General features: G+C 47.3%; 1 protein-coding gene across 1 annotated transcript in view; it reads right to left on the bottom strand.

The window, feature by feature from the left end:
• c15h12orf56 (chromosome 15 C12orf56 homolog) overlaps positions 1-15,000 on the bottom strand; it is a 57,661-nt gene that overhangs the window by 36,813 nt on the left and 5,848 nt on the right. The window contains exons 2-4 of the mRNA XM_063217815.1: positions 12,220-12,385; positions 9,504-9,555; positions 2,408-2,458 (exon numbers count right to left, since the gene is read on the bottom strand). Of these exons, the coding sequence (XP_063073885.1) occupies positions 2,408-2,458; positions 9,504-9,555; positions 12,220-12,385 (269 nt within the window). The remainder of the gene's footprint in view (positions 1-2,407; positions 2,459-9,503; positions 9,556-12,219; positions 12,386-15,000) is intronic.

The following is a 15,000-nucleotide window of genomic DNA, read 5'->3' as shown; positions in this document are numbered from 1 at the left end:
ACACACACACACACACACACACACACACTCTCAGAGGAATCAAATGACCTGTTCGGCTGAGGTAATCTAAACTAGTCAGGCCACGGCGGGCCATCTGAATAAACTAGATAGTCCACTGCAGCGCTGCCTACCTAGGCCTACCTTAGCCTGGTCCTGACCATCCCATAATACTACCANTCCTTTGGCGGAAGTACGTAGGATGGCTCGCGAGGCTAGGCCTCCCTCCCCATTACACTACATTTGGCAGAGGCTTTTATCCAAAGCAACTTACATACGAGGACATAATCACAGGGTTACACACACTTCGTAACTTCACGCCAGCGTCAAACATGTGACATAACAGTGTCATAATAGCGTGGATCTTCATCAGGCATAAGGCCTCTGGGAGTGTGTGAAGCTCAGCTGACTTCCCGAAGGGGAAGGCATCGTGATGGAGAGGCCATCACCAGAATTCTCAAAACTTCTGACTGTCACACACAACGCCAAGGAGCTCTTTGCTGTAGCATTCAGAGCCCCAGTTTTGGTACCCAAGAAGGTCTTTGAAAGCCACTGCTGTAAGGGCATGGCCAAGGTCGAGAGATGTGTCCATACACGTAGGCCCTCAGCCTGCTTGGACAGATGCCCATACATTATTTGTTTATAAACACGGTGTTGTGAGGAGGGGCAAAACACTGGCAGCCAATCACGTGAGCTAATTTTTTGACTGGCAGCGGTTTCCAACAATCAGAGATTGAGTTGTGCGCAGCCAGGTTCGTGCAGCCAGGGGAAAACAAAAAAAGAAAAGCCATGTATAGGACACACAGCTAAAAGGAACACAATCTTTCTCAGGGTGTCCATTGCATGACATTACATTACACTTCGCTGACACTTTTATCCAAAGTTTGTACTGGTTCCAAGTCCCTGGAGCAGTGTTGGGGATAGGGCACTTTAGCCATGCAGGGAGGAAGGGATCGGTAAGGGTATAGGGGATTAAATCTGTAACTCTGTGATGTAATGTCTAACTCCCCAACCACTATACACCACACCTGCCACAACCACACACGTAGGCCCTTCAGCGCTCTTGCACAGATGCCCACAGTCCATAGGAGACACAGTGCCTACCCATAGGGAGGGCTGGACTGGGGCAAAAAACAAATCAGGCCGGGCAATTTCAGCGAAGATGGTCCGCCAGGCATTCACGCTTCAGTGAAGGAAGCCATTGACAACATAATTGGTCACCTATATGAAGTCTGTGACAACATAATTGGTCACCTATATGAAGCCTGTGACAACATAATTGGTCATCTATATGAAGTCTGTGACAACATAATTGGTCATCTATTATGAGCTATTTTGACCACAATAGCCAAAATGAATATTTATATCTGATCCAGGGTAGTCTGATGTAGCGACATGAGGACTGATACCACTACACTACAGATGAAAATTAGCCGTGTGGCTATAATCTGGCTCAATTGTATATTGTCCACTGTCCCTGCTAAATAAACAATAAATGAAATGAAATGAAATACACTGAGGGAAGGACCAGGCCAATATCATCAACAGTCCACCGTGCAAATGCCCTGCATACCTTATGGCCAATCCACTCCTGTATGCCATATGGCCAATCCAATCTGTCCATGCAGCCAAAGAGTGTGGGCCATGACGCAGCTCCTGGGTGGACGCCAAGCAAGTCGATCTGATTAGCACGGAGGGACATGCTCTGGCTGGTGGCACAGTAGCTGATGATGCATTTATCCAAAGCGTGCGCGAGAGAGAAAGCATGTGTGGTGGTACTCAAGAGTGTGCTATACTTTTACTGTAATGTACAATTAATTTCCTTTGGGATTAAAATTACTCTACTCTACTCCGCTCTACTCTACTCTACTCTAAAGCATCATTTGGCTTCAAAAGTTGAACACACTCAAACCTCTTAACCCTTTCATGCAGAAGCAATTATAAGTTATAATTATGTATGTTATAATATGTCACAACTTGAAGGTGGTTGTGTAGGTTAACCACCACTGAAGATTAATAGCTACTTAACCGTGCCAATGGGCTGAAGTGAAAGCCCACCTGGGAAACTCCAACTGCACACACCGGAATTGCATTTATGCCTCACCCGTGCAAGGGGGAAGCCCCCAATGGTGCCCCAAGGGAGCAGTACGGCGGGACTGTACCATGCTCAGGGTACCTCAGTCATGGAGGAGAATGGGGGAGAGCACTGGTTGATTACTCCCCCCGCCAACCTGGTGGGTCAGGAGTCAACCCGGTAACCTTTGGGACACAATGCTGACGCCCTGACCGCTTACCCATGACTCCCCAAGGAAGGGAGGAAGGGATGGAGGCTGCCTCCGAGCGAAAAAAGGCCAAGTAGTCTGAGCTGGCTGCTGAGTGCCGAGAGGTGGGCTGGAAGACTACCATCTACCCAGTGGAGGTCGGACGCAGAGGCTTCATGAGGTTGTCGACCATACGCCTCCTGAAGGACGTGGGAGTCACCGGAGGGAGGCTTCAGAAGGCAACAAAGGAACTGGCAGAGGGGGCGGAGAAAGGGAATCTTTAACTCTGGCTGCGTCAGAAGGCAACAAAGGAACTGGCAGAGGGGGCGGAGAAAGGGAATCTTTGGCTCTGGCTGCGTCAGAAGGCAACAAAGGAACTGGCAGAGGGGGGCGGAGAAAGGGAATCTTTGGCTCTGGCTGCGTCAGAAGGCAACAAAGGAACTGGCAGAGGGGGGCGGAGAAAGGGAGGGAATCTTTGGCTCTGGCTGCGTCAGAAGGCAACAAAGGAACTGGCAGAGGGGGCGGAGAAAGGGAATCTTTGGCTCTGGCTGCGTGAGAAGGCAACAAAGGAACTGGCAGAGGGGGCGGAGAAAGGGAATCTTTGGCTCTGGCTGCGTCAGAAGCTGGGGAAAGAACACCTAATACACAGGGAGGTGTCCCTGTCACTGCTCTGCCACCAGGAGATGTTCTGGAATTAAAGAAGTGAAACGTTGGCAATTGGTGGTTTCTGGCTGATAACCCTGCAGCTGAAATGCATTCTCCCTAAAGTCCACCAACCTCCTCCAACAGCTCCTTAACTCATTGAGTGCCAGCCATTTTCAAATTCAGACCAGGGGGTTGCCAGGCGTTTTTCAACATTTGAGTGATTTTTCAAGAGCCCTAAAAACATTTTTTGTTCTTTGTCCATGTGAACAACAAACATGCCAGGTCAACGTGTTAGGCCCCACCCCCCATAAAAAAAACGCAATTGACTTGATATCAAGTCTTTGGTTCTCTGCCATACATTCTGAAAAGACTCGATTTCAAGTCCATGGCACTCAAAGAGCTACGCAAGCCTAACCTAATCCTAACCCTAACCCAACAATGTCACACAATGTGTGAGTGTCTTTGAGAGGGAAAGAGTGGAGAGAGAGAGAGAGATAGAGAGAAAGAGAGAGAGAGAGAGAGAGAGAGAGAGAGAGAGAGAGAGAGAGAGGGAGGGCGAAAGAGAGAGAGAGTGCGTGTCTCCATAATTAGCCTGGGTGATTTCATGGTGTGTAATCCTCACACTTAAGCTGCCACTAAGATACACACACACAAACACACACACACACACACACACACCTAAGCTAGCGCTAACATAAGCTGATTTTATTTCTTTGACGAAAGTGAGAGATCACCCAGCTGCACACACACGCACAACCACCCAACCCCCACCCCACGCGCGTGCACACACACACACACACACACACACACACACACACACACACACACACACACACACACACACACACACACACACACACACACACACACACACACACACACACACACTGCACTCTTACCCAGTTCATACTCATCATATTGACCATGGTGCACTTCACTACACCCTAATATTAGCCATTAGCCATAAAAGCTAATAACGCACAGGACACTATTAATGGACCTAATAATTGTAGGGCAGTCATGGGTGAGCGGTTAGGGCGTCAGACTTGCATCCCAGAGGTTGCCGGTTCGACTCCCGACCCGCCAGGTTGGTGGGGGGAGTAATCAACCAGTGCTCTCCCCCATCCTCCTCCATGACTGAGGTACCCTGAGCATGGTACCGTCCCACCGCACTGCTCCCCATGGGGCGCCACTGAGGGCTGCCCCCTTGCACGGGTGAGGCATAAATGCAATTTCGTTGTGTGCAGTGTGCAGTGTTCACTTGTGTGCTGTGGAGTGCTGTGTCACAATGACAATGGGAGTTGGAGTTTCCCAATGGGCTCTCGCTTTCTTTCACTAATTAGACTCTCACCGAGGCGTTTATATCAGGCTACTGAGAGGTCTACATTCTTGGCCGTTATAGAATTCTCTTCAAATGTGTGCAGCCTGGATACTAGCGTCTATGGGAGTGTTCTATGGGAAGCCTCTGTATCCGGGATAAGGTGTTTCCATGTGCCGATTTCTTTCAGAGTACTCCACCTAGCATATCCCGATTTCTGAAAATCCTGCATATCCGGGATACTGAAGTTGGGAAAAGGTGTTTATATGTTCAAACACAAATTCGGGATACTTTAATATCCCGATCATAATAGGGACTCCCTCAAAGGACTGAGTAGGTCTGCTCTCCATACAAGGAGACTAGGAGACTTAGTAAACCAAAGCCCTAGACCTTGACACCCAGCGCTGTTGGCCTTTTGAGGGTCTATGGTGATTACACAGCCTGGTGATAAGGCTGCTAGCCTCAGAGAGACTGAGTGCGTTCCAATATGCGACCTTGCGTCCTCCACTTGTTCTTGTGGCCTCGCCCCACCTCCTGACCACTCCTCCATGGAGAAAACAAAAAAGTTTCCCGGCTGTCAGCCTAGCCAAAACATTTTTTGGGGGATTATTCTTCATTCACCATCCAGTTTGCAAATGTGAAAATGACTTTATAATTGAGCTTTTGCAAGATATTGAAATATAATGCTGTTGTCTGTGATGTCATCATGACATATTACTTCCTGGTACGAGGCCACAAGCACAAGTGGAGGACGCAAGGTCGCATATTGGAATGCACACACTGTAGTATGCCAAAGTTAGCACCATTCACAGCAGGACAATATCAATGGATCTAATCATTAGACTCAAGGACTCCCTCTGAGGACAGATGATCTTGAGTAGGTCTACTCTGCATACGTCACATGTAAACTAAAGCCCTTCACCTTGACACCCAGAGCTGCTCTGTTGGCCATTAGAAAGTCTATATGATACAGAGATGACACAGGCTGCTGGTCTTTCAGCCTTTAGACGAATGTAGTAAGTTAGCACCATTCACAGCAGGACAATATCAATGGATTGATTCATAGACTCAAGGAATCCTCTGAGGACTGATGGTCTTGAGTAGGTCTATTGACCTTGAACAGGTCTATTGACCTTGAGTAGGTCTACTGATGGTCTTGAGTAGGTCTACTCTGCATACGTCACATGAGGGTCTGTAGTAAACTAAAGCCCTTCACCTTGACACCTAGAGCTGCTCTGTCGGCCTTATGAGGGTCTATGCTGATTACAGGCGTCTTGTCTTTTAGCCTCTAGATGACTGTAGTAAGCTAAAGCAACGGGAGTGTCACCTGTTAAGCTTGCCAACCGATATGGCTAGTGGTCTTCCCGAGTCACTAGCCATCCAACTATTCTATTAGCCACACATTTTTTGTTATTTTTTATTTTTTTAATCTACGCAGTACATCTAACCTCAGAAGATAGGGTGCTTAAAGCAAGAAGATGAGTGCATGGATTTCTACATGGAAATAAAACAAACAAATAGAAACTGAGTAACTGAGCTTTTTCTTGAACTAAACAATTGATACACAAAGGGCAAAGTGCAGAATATACGCTATTCTGATAGGCCTATGTCATACCATAGAATAAGCTACCTGCCATATTGGCTAGTGACACTGAAATTGTTACCAGCCACAGCCAAGTTTTACCAGCATTTGGCCGGTTGGCAGGTGCCAGTGTCAAGCCCTGCTGTTAAGGGAGTGTCACCTATTAAGGGTCTATGGTCATACCCCAGGATTTGACAGTTACGTAAAGGAATATCCCCATTGAAAGATTTCGGCCAAAGTGAATTACTTTACTGGATATTTTCCCCAATTACTTTCTGTGTACTGCACATTCACATCAAGTGCAAATTACGTTAGAAATCAACATGGAGAGCTTGACTCGTCATTTTAGTTTGGGAACTATTTTCCAGCGCGGAAAAACTCGAACGAAGAGCATCGGAAATGGGGGGTCGGGGTCTCCCAATGACGTTGTTTGGTGTTTGCGCCTGTAGAGAATAAAGCTGTGATGTAGATGAAGACAACGGACAGGATGTTATATTGAAGAGAGAAGCTGCAGCTTAAAGTTTTAAACCATTTGTTAGGTGAAAACACCTGACTAACCTTTCGATGTTTACAACATTTTCAAAGTCGGGTGTTTGCACTTAGCAAATGTTTAAAGCGTTAAGCTGCGGAGTTCTCCTGCTTCCCTCTTCAAGTTATGTTTGTCCCAATGAAGCACCTGCAAGCTGGGGGACAATGTGCAGTAGGATGGTTTAGTTAAAACTAAAAATAAATGAAAGTAAGTTTGTCTCTGATGCCTAAAAGTCCTGACAACAGGCCGCTGATCAGTTGGGCTAATGAGGGTCTATGGTAGTGTATCTCAACAACCCCCCAGGGGGCATTAGGGAGTCCCTGGGGGGCGTTGAGAAGGAAACAGCTGAGAGGATGGGGGGCACTCAGTTGTTAATGAGTAGGAAAAGTCCATTTTACTATTTAATACCAAGGGGGGCATTGGCAGGCTTATGATGAGGTCAAGGGGGCGCTACCGGTAGCTGGCCAATGATGAGGGAGGGCGTTTATTCCAAAAAGGTTGACAACAACCACTCTGTGTCTTTGGTGTCTGTAATCTGTAAGGGACCCGCTAATCTGTTGGCCTGTTGAGGGTCGATATGGTGCAGTGTTTCTCAACCTCATTTGAACAAACGCCCCCTTGGCCTCATCACAAGCCTCTCAAGGCCCCCTTGACCTCATCATAAGCCCGACAACGCCCCCCTAAGTATAAAAAAATGGACTAATGCCCCCAATGGTAACTAAGCATCGCCCCCTCTCAGCTGTATCCTTCTCAAAGCCCCCCCTAGAGCTCCCCAACGCCCCCTGGGGGGCTGTACCACCCCTGTTGAGAAACTCTACACTATATGGATCAAGGTTGACAACCACTCTGTGTCTATGGCGTCTGTAAGCTGTAAGGGACCGGCTAATCTGTTGGCCTGTTGAGGGTCGATGTAGAGTAAAGCTGTAGAGGGTGAATGTAGAGTAAAGCTGTAGAGAAAGACCTGATCTGTTTGTCCTGCTGAGGTGCACTGTGCTGAGTTGTCAAGGGAATCACTCGTCTCGGACTTTGACGCAAAGGAAGCCAAGAGGACGACTTACCCAGAACTCAGGAGCCACAGGGAGGCAGAAAAAGTGGCTCTGTAGTAACTGGAACAGACTTCCTATACTAGCTCTGTTGTATCGAGCCCTGATACATCTGTTTGGTCTGCTGAGGTGTCATGGAAACCAGACCAAAGGAAGCCAACAAGACGACTTACACAGACCTCAGGAGCCACAGGGAGGGAGAACAGCGTATAAGCTCTGTAGACACTGATAGGAGGTCTGTCGGCTCGTTAGGGGTCGAGGGTATTAGCTAAAGCTGTGAAGGCGGACCGCTGATCTGCTGGCCTGTCGTGTCGGGGGTCTGGCAAAAGCTGAGATGCTGTAGACTAACTAACACTTCCTCCGACTTGTTAGCCGTTTAGCTGTGCCCTCTGCACGCACAGAGTAAGCCAACTGTGTCATTCGTCATTGTCTGCCTTGTCGCCTACGGTGGAACAAGCCTCATCTCTCCTCACAAGCTCCAACACTCTTCACAAGCTTCAACTCTCTTCACCTTCAAGAAGCTTGTGACGACTAAGTGCTCAACTGTAAACATGTCCTTTCATGACAAACTAACAATACAATAACATACAATGCAACGTATTTATATACAACGTATTTATTTAATGCAGTATCACAACTATGTAGTTGACTCAAAGCTCTTTAACACTATATGCTCCCATGTTCTAACCTTGCTATACCTGCTAGCCTTGCTACACCAGTGAGCTCCGTATTCACACATTGCATGTTGTTGGTCCGATGCTGTAAGTTGCTTTTAGATAAGGTGTCTACCAAATGTAATGTAATATGTAATGACACTTTAGATAAGGTGTCTACCAAATGTAATGTAATGTAATGTAGTGTAATGACGGTGAGTTAAGCCCTTGATCTGTTGGGCACCTGAATAGCGCTGTCACACAGAACCCACACACACACACACACACACACACACACACACACACACACACACACACACACACACACTGTTTGGCCTGTCGGGGGTCTGGCAAAGCAAAAGCTGCGATGCAGACTAACACTTCCTCTAACCCGTTAGCCGTTTAGCTGTGCCCTCTGCACACACAGAGTAAGCCAACTGTGTCGCCATTGTCTGAAGGATGCAAAGGGCAGCACTCCTTTTTTGCCCTTGTTTCTTCGCCCACAAACATGCCATTAATCGACTTTGCACTCTGAAGAAGGGCTCTGCTCAAAACGTTCGTGGGCAAATAAACAAAGAAAAAATCTGAAGAGTGCTGTCCTTCGCTTCCTGCATTCATCTATGCTTTAGGTGGGATTCAACATCCAGTTAAGAACTGTGACAATAATTAAGCAACAGTGTGAGTGTGTCTCGTTATTATGCAATATTCGTTATTGTCTGCCTTGTGACCTGCGCTGGAACAGGCTTCGTCTCTCTTCAAGCCTCATGTCTCTTCACAAGCTCCAACTCTCCTCACCTTCAAGAAGCTTGTGAGAACTAAGTTCTCAACTGAAAACATGTCCTTTCATGACAAACTAACAATACAATACCATACAATACAGCATATTTATACAACGTATTGACATAGCGCAGTATCACAACTATGAAGTTGACTCAAAAGCGCTTTCCCCCCTTAGCGCAGAGTCTATGTCATAACCTTACTGTCACCAAAATTGTAATGGCTATGTCTTAATCTGTTAGTTAAGTCTCTCGGTACTGTCATAGCAATGTTGTTATTATGATGTGGTTGAGTATTTTCAGCAAATAGTGAATAGGACCACCGGAGACCCCATCTGCTCTAAGAGGCTGCCACTACATGCTATGCCTGTTAGCCTTGCTACGCCTGTGCTAGCACTGTATGCTCACATTTGCTAGCCTGTGCTCCGTATTCACACATTGCATGTTGTTGCTTATGTCCGATGCTGTAAGTCGCTTTGGTGTCTGCCAAATGTAATGTAATGGAGTGTAATGATTGAGAGTAAAGCTCTTGATCTCTTGAATCTGTTGTGTAGAGTACACACACACACACACACACACACACACACACACACACACACACGCACACATACACATACACACACACACACACACACACACACACACACACACACACACACACACACACACACACACACACACACAGACACACACACACACGCTGATCTGTTGGGCCGCTGAGGTGTGATGTTGAATGGGATTTCATGGAGACCTGCAGAGGGTAATCACGCTCTGACGCACACCAGGGCAAGAGCCAAGACGGTGTACTCAGAACCTCCCCACCCCCCCCCCCCCCCCCCCCCCCCACCCCCCCCCCCCCCACCCCCCCCCCCCCCCCCCCCCCCCCCCCCCCCCCACACACACACACACACACACACACACCAGGGCAAGAGCCAAGACGGTGTACTCAGAACCCCCCCCACACACACACACACACACACACACACACACACACAGTGTGCCGGTGTACTCAAAACCCAGGACAGCCAGAGGTAGTCGTCCACTCCCTCACACCTGACCGGTAGTCACCTCTAAACGAGGGCCAACAATCACCTCAAAGCCTCCAGAGTATCTCAGTGTGTCCTCGTGTCTTCTTGCCTCTCTGGCCTCTTGTGTTGTGTTGTGTGCTCTCCACACACCTCACTACTGGCAGGTAGACAGACAGCCTTCAACGAGGGTCGGTTACGTGGCGCTATTCCGACATGTCGCTATTCCGACGTTAATGTCTATTGTAGGAATACCTATTTTTTGAAAAAAGGTTCGCACACTTCTTTGGATTTTTTTCTTCCTTAAGTTAAGTTAAGTTCTGCTATTGTAGGAATACCGACACGTTTTCCACCGTCCGCCGCTATTCCTACATGCCGCTATTCCGACATCCCTAACCTTAACCCTAACCCTAACCCTAACCCCTAAAAAGTGTCGGAATAGCGGCATGTTGGAATAGCACTATGTCGGAATAGCGATTGCCCCCCACGAGGGTCAATGCTCACCTCAAAGCATCCAGAGTCTCTCAGTGTGTCCTCATGTTCTCAATCTATAGAGCAGTTTTCTCAAACTTTTTCAGGGCGAGGACCACTCTTCCTCTCAAAAATGTTCCGGGACCACCTGTCAACTCAATTGACATCTGACAGGTGCTAATTTGACACTGCTAATTTCGATGCAAATCACTTACTTTTATTCACAATCCTCAAGTCTCATTGTTGCGAAAACGTGACTTCAGCTGTGCTTAGCTTTGTAATTATGTTACAAATATAGCTTACTGCAGGCTTGTCTTGGAAAAGTAGAAATCCGCTCGCGGACCACCTGAGCTCTGTGGCGGACCACCAGTGGTCCCCAGACCACACTTTGAGAATCAATGCTGTAGAGGTGATGCCTCACACCTGGCAGGTGGACAATGGGCAGTCATGGGTGAGCGGTTAGGGCGTCAGACTTGCATCCTAGAGGTTGCCGGTTCGACTCCCGACCCGCCAGGTTGGTGGGGGGAGTAATCAACCAGTGCTCTCCCCCATCCTCCTCCATGACTGAGGTACCCTGAGCATGGTACCGTCCCACCGCACTGCTCCCCATGGGGCGCCACTGAGGGCTGCCCCCTTGCACGGGTGAGGCATAAATGCAATTTCGTTGTGTGCAGTGTGCAGTGTTCACTTGTGTGCTGTGGAGTGCTGTGTCACAATGACAATGGGAGTTGGAGTTTCCCAATGGGCTTTCACTTTTCACTTTCTTTCACAACTCTAATCGAGGGCAAACCGTCCTGAGTGAGTCTCTCAGTCCTCTTGTCTTCTTGTTCTTTGGCCTCCTTGTGTTGTGCGCTCTCCACTAATAGACAACCGCTAAACGAGGGCCAACAATCACCTCAAAGCTGCCGGTGGGTTGTTTCCATTATCCTAACTCCCATCCTCCCTGGTGCTCGAGGCCTCGTGATGACGCCCCAAGACATCATAGACGACACAAGTTTAATTCAATAGGCATATCTCCCATAGGGGGGCCTGTTCTCGGTTACATACCGCCATTCAGACAAACCGCCATTGACTTTTTATCGAAAACGCCATTTTTCCAGCTTGCAGGAACTGTTTTCAGACCCTACCTGTAAGGGCATTTGTACCGTGACAAAATTAGACACTAAATTATACACTAATTCTGTAATTGTGCTGTCACTCTCTTCACTTCCGCTCGTGTAGCAACATTGTTGCAAATATCAATTGAGGTAGAATGTTGTTCAGGCGCCTTTAAGTACTTGCAACAATGTTCAAATGACTCGGAATGGCTCGGAATGACAATTCAATACTGTCGGAATGGCCGTATGTCGGAATGGGGGGTTGCCCCCCCCGGTCTCCACCTCCACTGCTGGAAGCCTAGATGTACTACATACTGTCAGTGTGTACTGTATTTAAATAATGTATCCTCTGAGATACAGTATACAGTATACCATTGAATATTACATTACATTACATTGCATTTGGCAGGCGCTTTATAACCAAAGCGACTTTCAAAAGAGGACATAATCAAGCCAACATCACAAGCAAATACAAAGTGCACAGGAAATATACAGAACAACAAGTGCAGTTGCATTTTAAGAGTAAATAAAGAGTAAATAACGAGTAAACACACAACACACACACAAACACATACACACACACACACAAACTAAACTATCCTGTGCACTTTGTATTTGCTTGTGATGTTGGCTTGATTATGTCCTCTTTTGAAAGTCGCTTTGGTTATATGAAGTTGAGCCAAGCGCTTTGACCCCTTAGCGCAGAGCTTATGTTATAACCTTATTGTCACCAAATTATAACCCAAACACATACACACACACACACACACACACACACAAACTAAACTAGACATCATGTCAAGAGTCTGTATATCTTATTACCTTCCATAGGATACAAAGAGGCATAGGGGGGGTCGGGCCTGATGGTTTTCCATCTCCGCTGCCGGAAGCCTCTCCTCCCAGCATGCACTGTGGTGGTGTAGATGACGCGTATGTGCTGAGAACGCTCGCGCTCCTGACCGCTCAGGAAGTCCGGCAGGTCGTTTACCTTTAATGAAAACAAACAAATAAACAAATAAACAGCTAAACAGATAAACAGATGTCTGGTTTGTGTTGCAAACCCAATTGCCCCACGGGGTCACTAAAGCTCTACTATGTAGGGCAGGGCTATTCAAATGGCTCCCCACAAGCCCCTTGAAATACAGAATACAGAAATACAGACCCCCAGACCCCCCACTTCAATGAAGTCTCCCATATTTTTTTCATTGACAGTCCGCAACCATAAAATACATAAGTATAGTTCGGCCCCTTTACTGTAGGGATTTGAAAAACTGGCCCTGGTTGACATTTAATTGAATACCCCTGATGTAGGAGTTAGACCAGGGTATCAGGTAAGGGATTCGAGTGCATATTCCACTGCCTTGTGTGTGCTAATGGGAGGGAGTCTACTTGCCTGGTTAACACCAGACCTAATCACAAGTGAGATTAGGTCTGGGGAGTTGCCTATGGTAAATTCCGTAGGGGGCAGAAGAATACTTGGCTATTATGACACACTGCCCTGCTCTCTGATTGGACAGAGAAACTGTTAAGGTCGGAATGCTTGGCCATTATGACACAGGGACCATGATCTTGGTCGTTATGAGTCATCCCTTCCAGACTGTCTTTCAGATCGAAACGATTGTGTAGAACTAAAGGCAGTATGGGAGTTCCCAGGCTTGGAGGGTACTGCACTGGTAGCGGATCATGATAGGTTAGGCTAGGCTATTAGTATGAGGTAAGAGCTTAATGCTAGCCTTGCTAAGGGTACTACACTGGCATAGCAGTTAGGTAATGCTGTGTGTGTTAACATAATAGAGACTGGTAGCGGATCATGATCGGTTAGGCTAGGCTATTAGCAGAGAGAGTAGAGAGAGAGAGGTTCCATTGGCCCTTTGTTTCTGGGTTCTACTATTGCAAGGGGGAGGGGGGGAATCCCCCTTTAGGCAGACCTAGGCAGACCTGAGGACTGTTCTATTCAAAGTAAGGAGCATTATGACACACCCCTTTAGGCAGACCGGAACCTGGTCACGTTAGGTGCCCATAGAAACCTATTATGTTGGCATATCTCTATACTTAATAATCTCTGATGATGGGTTAGGCTAGGCTATTAGCATTAGGTAAGAGCTTAATGCTAGGCTTGCTAAGGGTACTACACTGGTATAGCAGTTAGGTAATGCTGTGTGTGTTAACATAATAGAGACTGGTAGCGGATCATGATCGGTTAGGCTAGGCTATTAGTATGAGGTAAGAGCTTAATGCTAGCCTTGCCAAGGGTACTACACTGGTATAGCAGTTAGGTAGTGCTAACCTTGGTAGCGACAGCAGATCATTCATGTTAGATAATGCTAACGACTATATGAGGGGACGGGGGACAGATCTATGTTCCCACAGCCCAATGGGCCCACAGCTTATTCCTGCTGCTCCATGTTACCACATTTTAAGAAATTATTCAAATAAAGGCCCTATGTTCCACAACTCCACGTTCCCACATTTCCAAATAAAGTAAGAGAACATGCCTTTTTCCCCGCAATGGAATACAGGGCCTAAATTTGAATTAATTTCACTTTCCATTTTATGCACCACCAAACATCACAGAAATAGAAGAAAGAGGGGACAACGCCCCCTTTGTAGACCAAACTTGAGTGTATTCCTTTGCATCGAGTGGGCGGAGTTTGACATATCTTACTCTAAAAGACAATCATTGCACACACGCATGCACACACACACACACGAATGCTAACCTTGCTAAGGATACTGCACTGACAGAGCATGAAAGGGTAGTTAGGTTAGGCAAGGGTTAGATAAGGGTTACGGAGCATGAGAGGGTAGATAGGTTAGCAAGGGTTAGATAAGGGTTACGGAGCATAATCCGCAGCGGAGAGCGGAGCGGAGCCTACTATACTCAGACTAGAGCTCAGATGAACTCAGCCATCCCAGGAATCAGAGATTAAGGCGGAAGTCCCGACATCCAGCATTACAACTGTTTAGCTAGTGTTTAGTGTGACTGACACAACAAACGTTTTACGTAATTGATTGATTGATCTCCATCTAGGATTGGCGACAAGTGTTGTGGAAGTGAAAGTGAAAGCCCACCTGGGAAACTCCAACTCCCATTGTCATTGAGCAACAGCACTCCACTGCACACAACAAAACTGCATTTTTGCCTCACCCGTGCAAGGGGGTAGCCCCCAAGGGAGCAGTGTGGCAGGGCCATTCCATGTTCAGGATACCTTAGTCATGGAGGATGGGGGAGAGCACTGGTTAATTACTCCCTCCACCAACCTGGCGGGTCGGAAGTTGACAACCTTTGGGCTACAAGTCTGACGCCCTACCGCAGGGCTATTCAAATGGCGGCCCTGGGGCCAGATGTGGCCCTCGGAGGGCAAGTTTCCGCCCCCCCATGAGGTCAGAACAAAATGAAAACAAATATGTATGACATCTGTGGCCGATTTTTTCCATTGACTGTTTACAACCCTATCATGATTCATAATGCCACTAAGAAATAAATAACCCAATATCTGCTCTGTATAGAAAGCTCTCCGCTTCTTCTGACCTCGGACACCGTGCTGCACCGTGTGTGTGTGTGTGTGTGTGTGTGTGTTTGTGTGTGTTTGTGTGTGTGTG

The sequence above is a fragment of the Engraulis encrasicolus genome, chromosome 15, assembly GCF_034702125.1.
Source record: "Engraulis encrasicolus isolate BLACKSEA-1 chromosome 15, IST_EnEncr_1.0, whole genome shotgun sequence".
Lineage (NCBI taxonomy): Eukaryota > Metazoa > Chordata > Actinopteri > Clupeiformes > Engraulidae > Engraulis > Engraulis encrasicolus.
The sequence above is the reverse complement of the archived record's forward strand: the minus strand, read 5'-3'. Positions and strand labels throughout refer to the sequence as shown.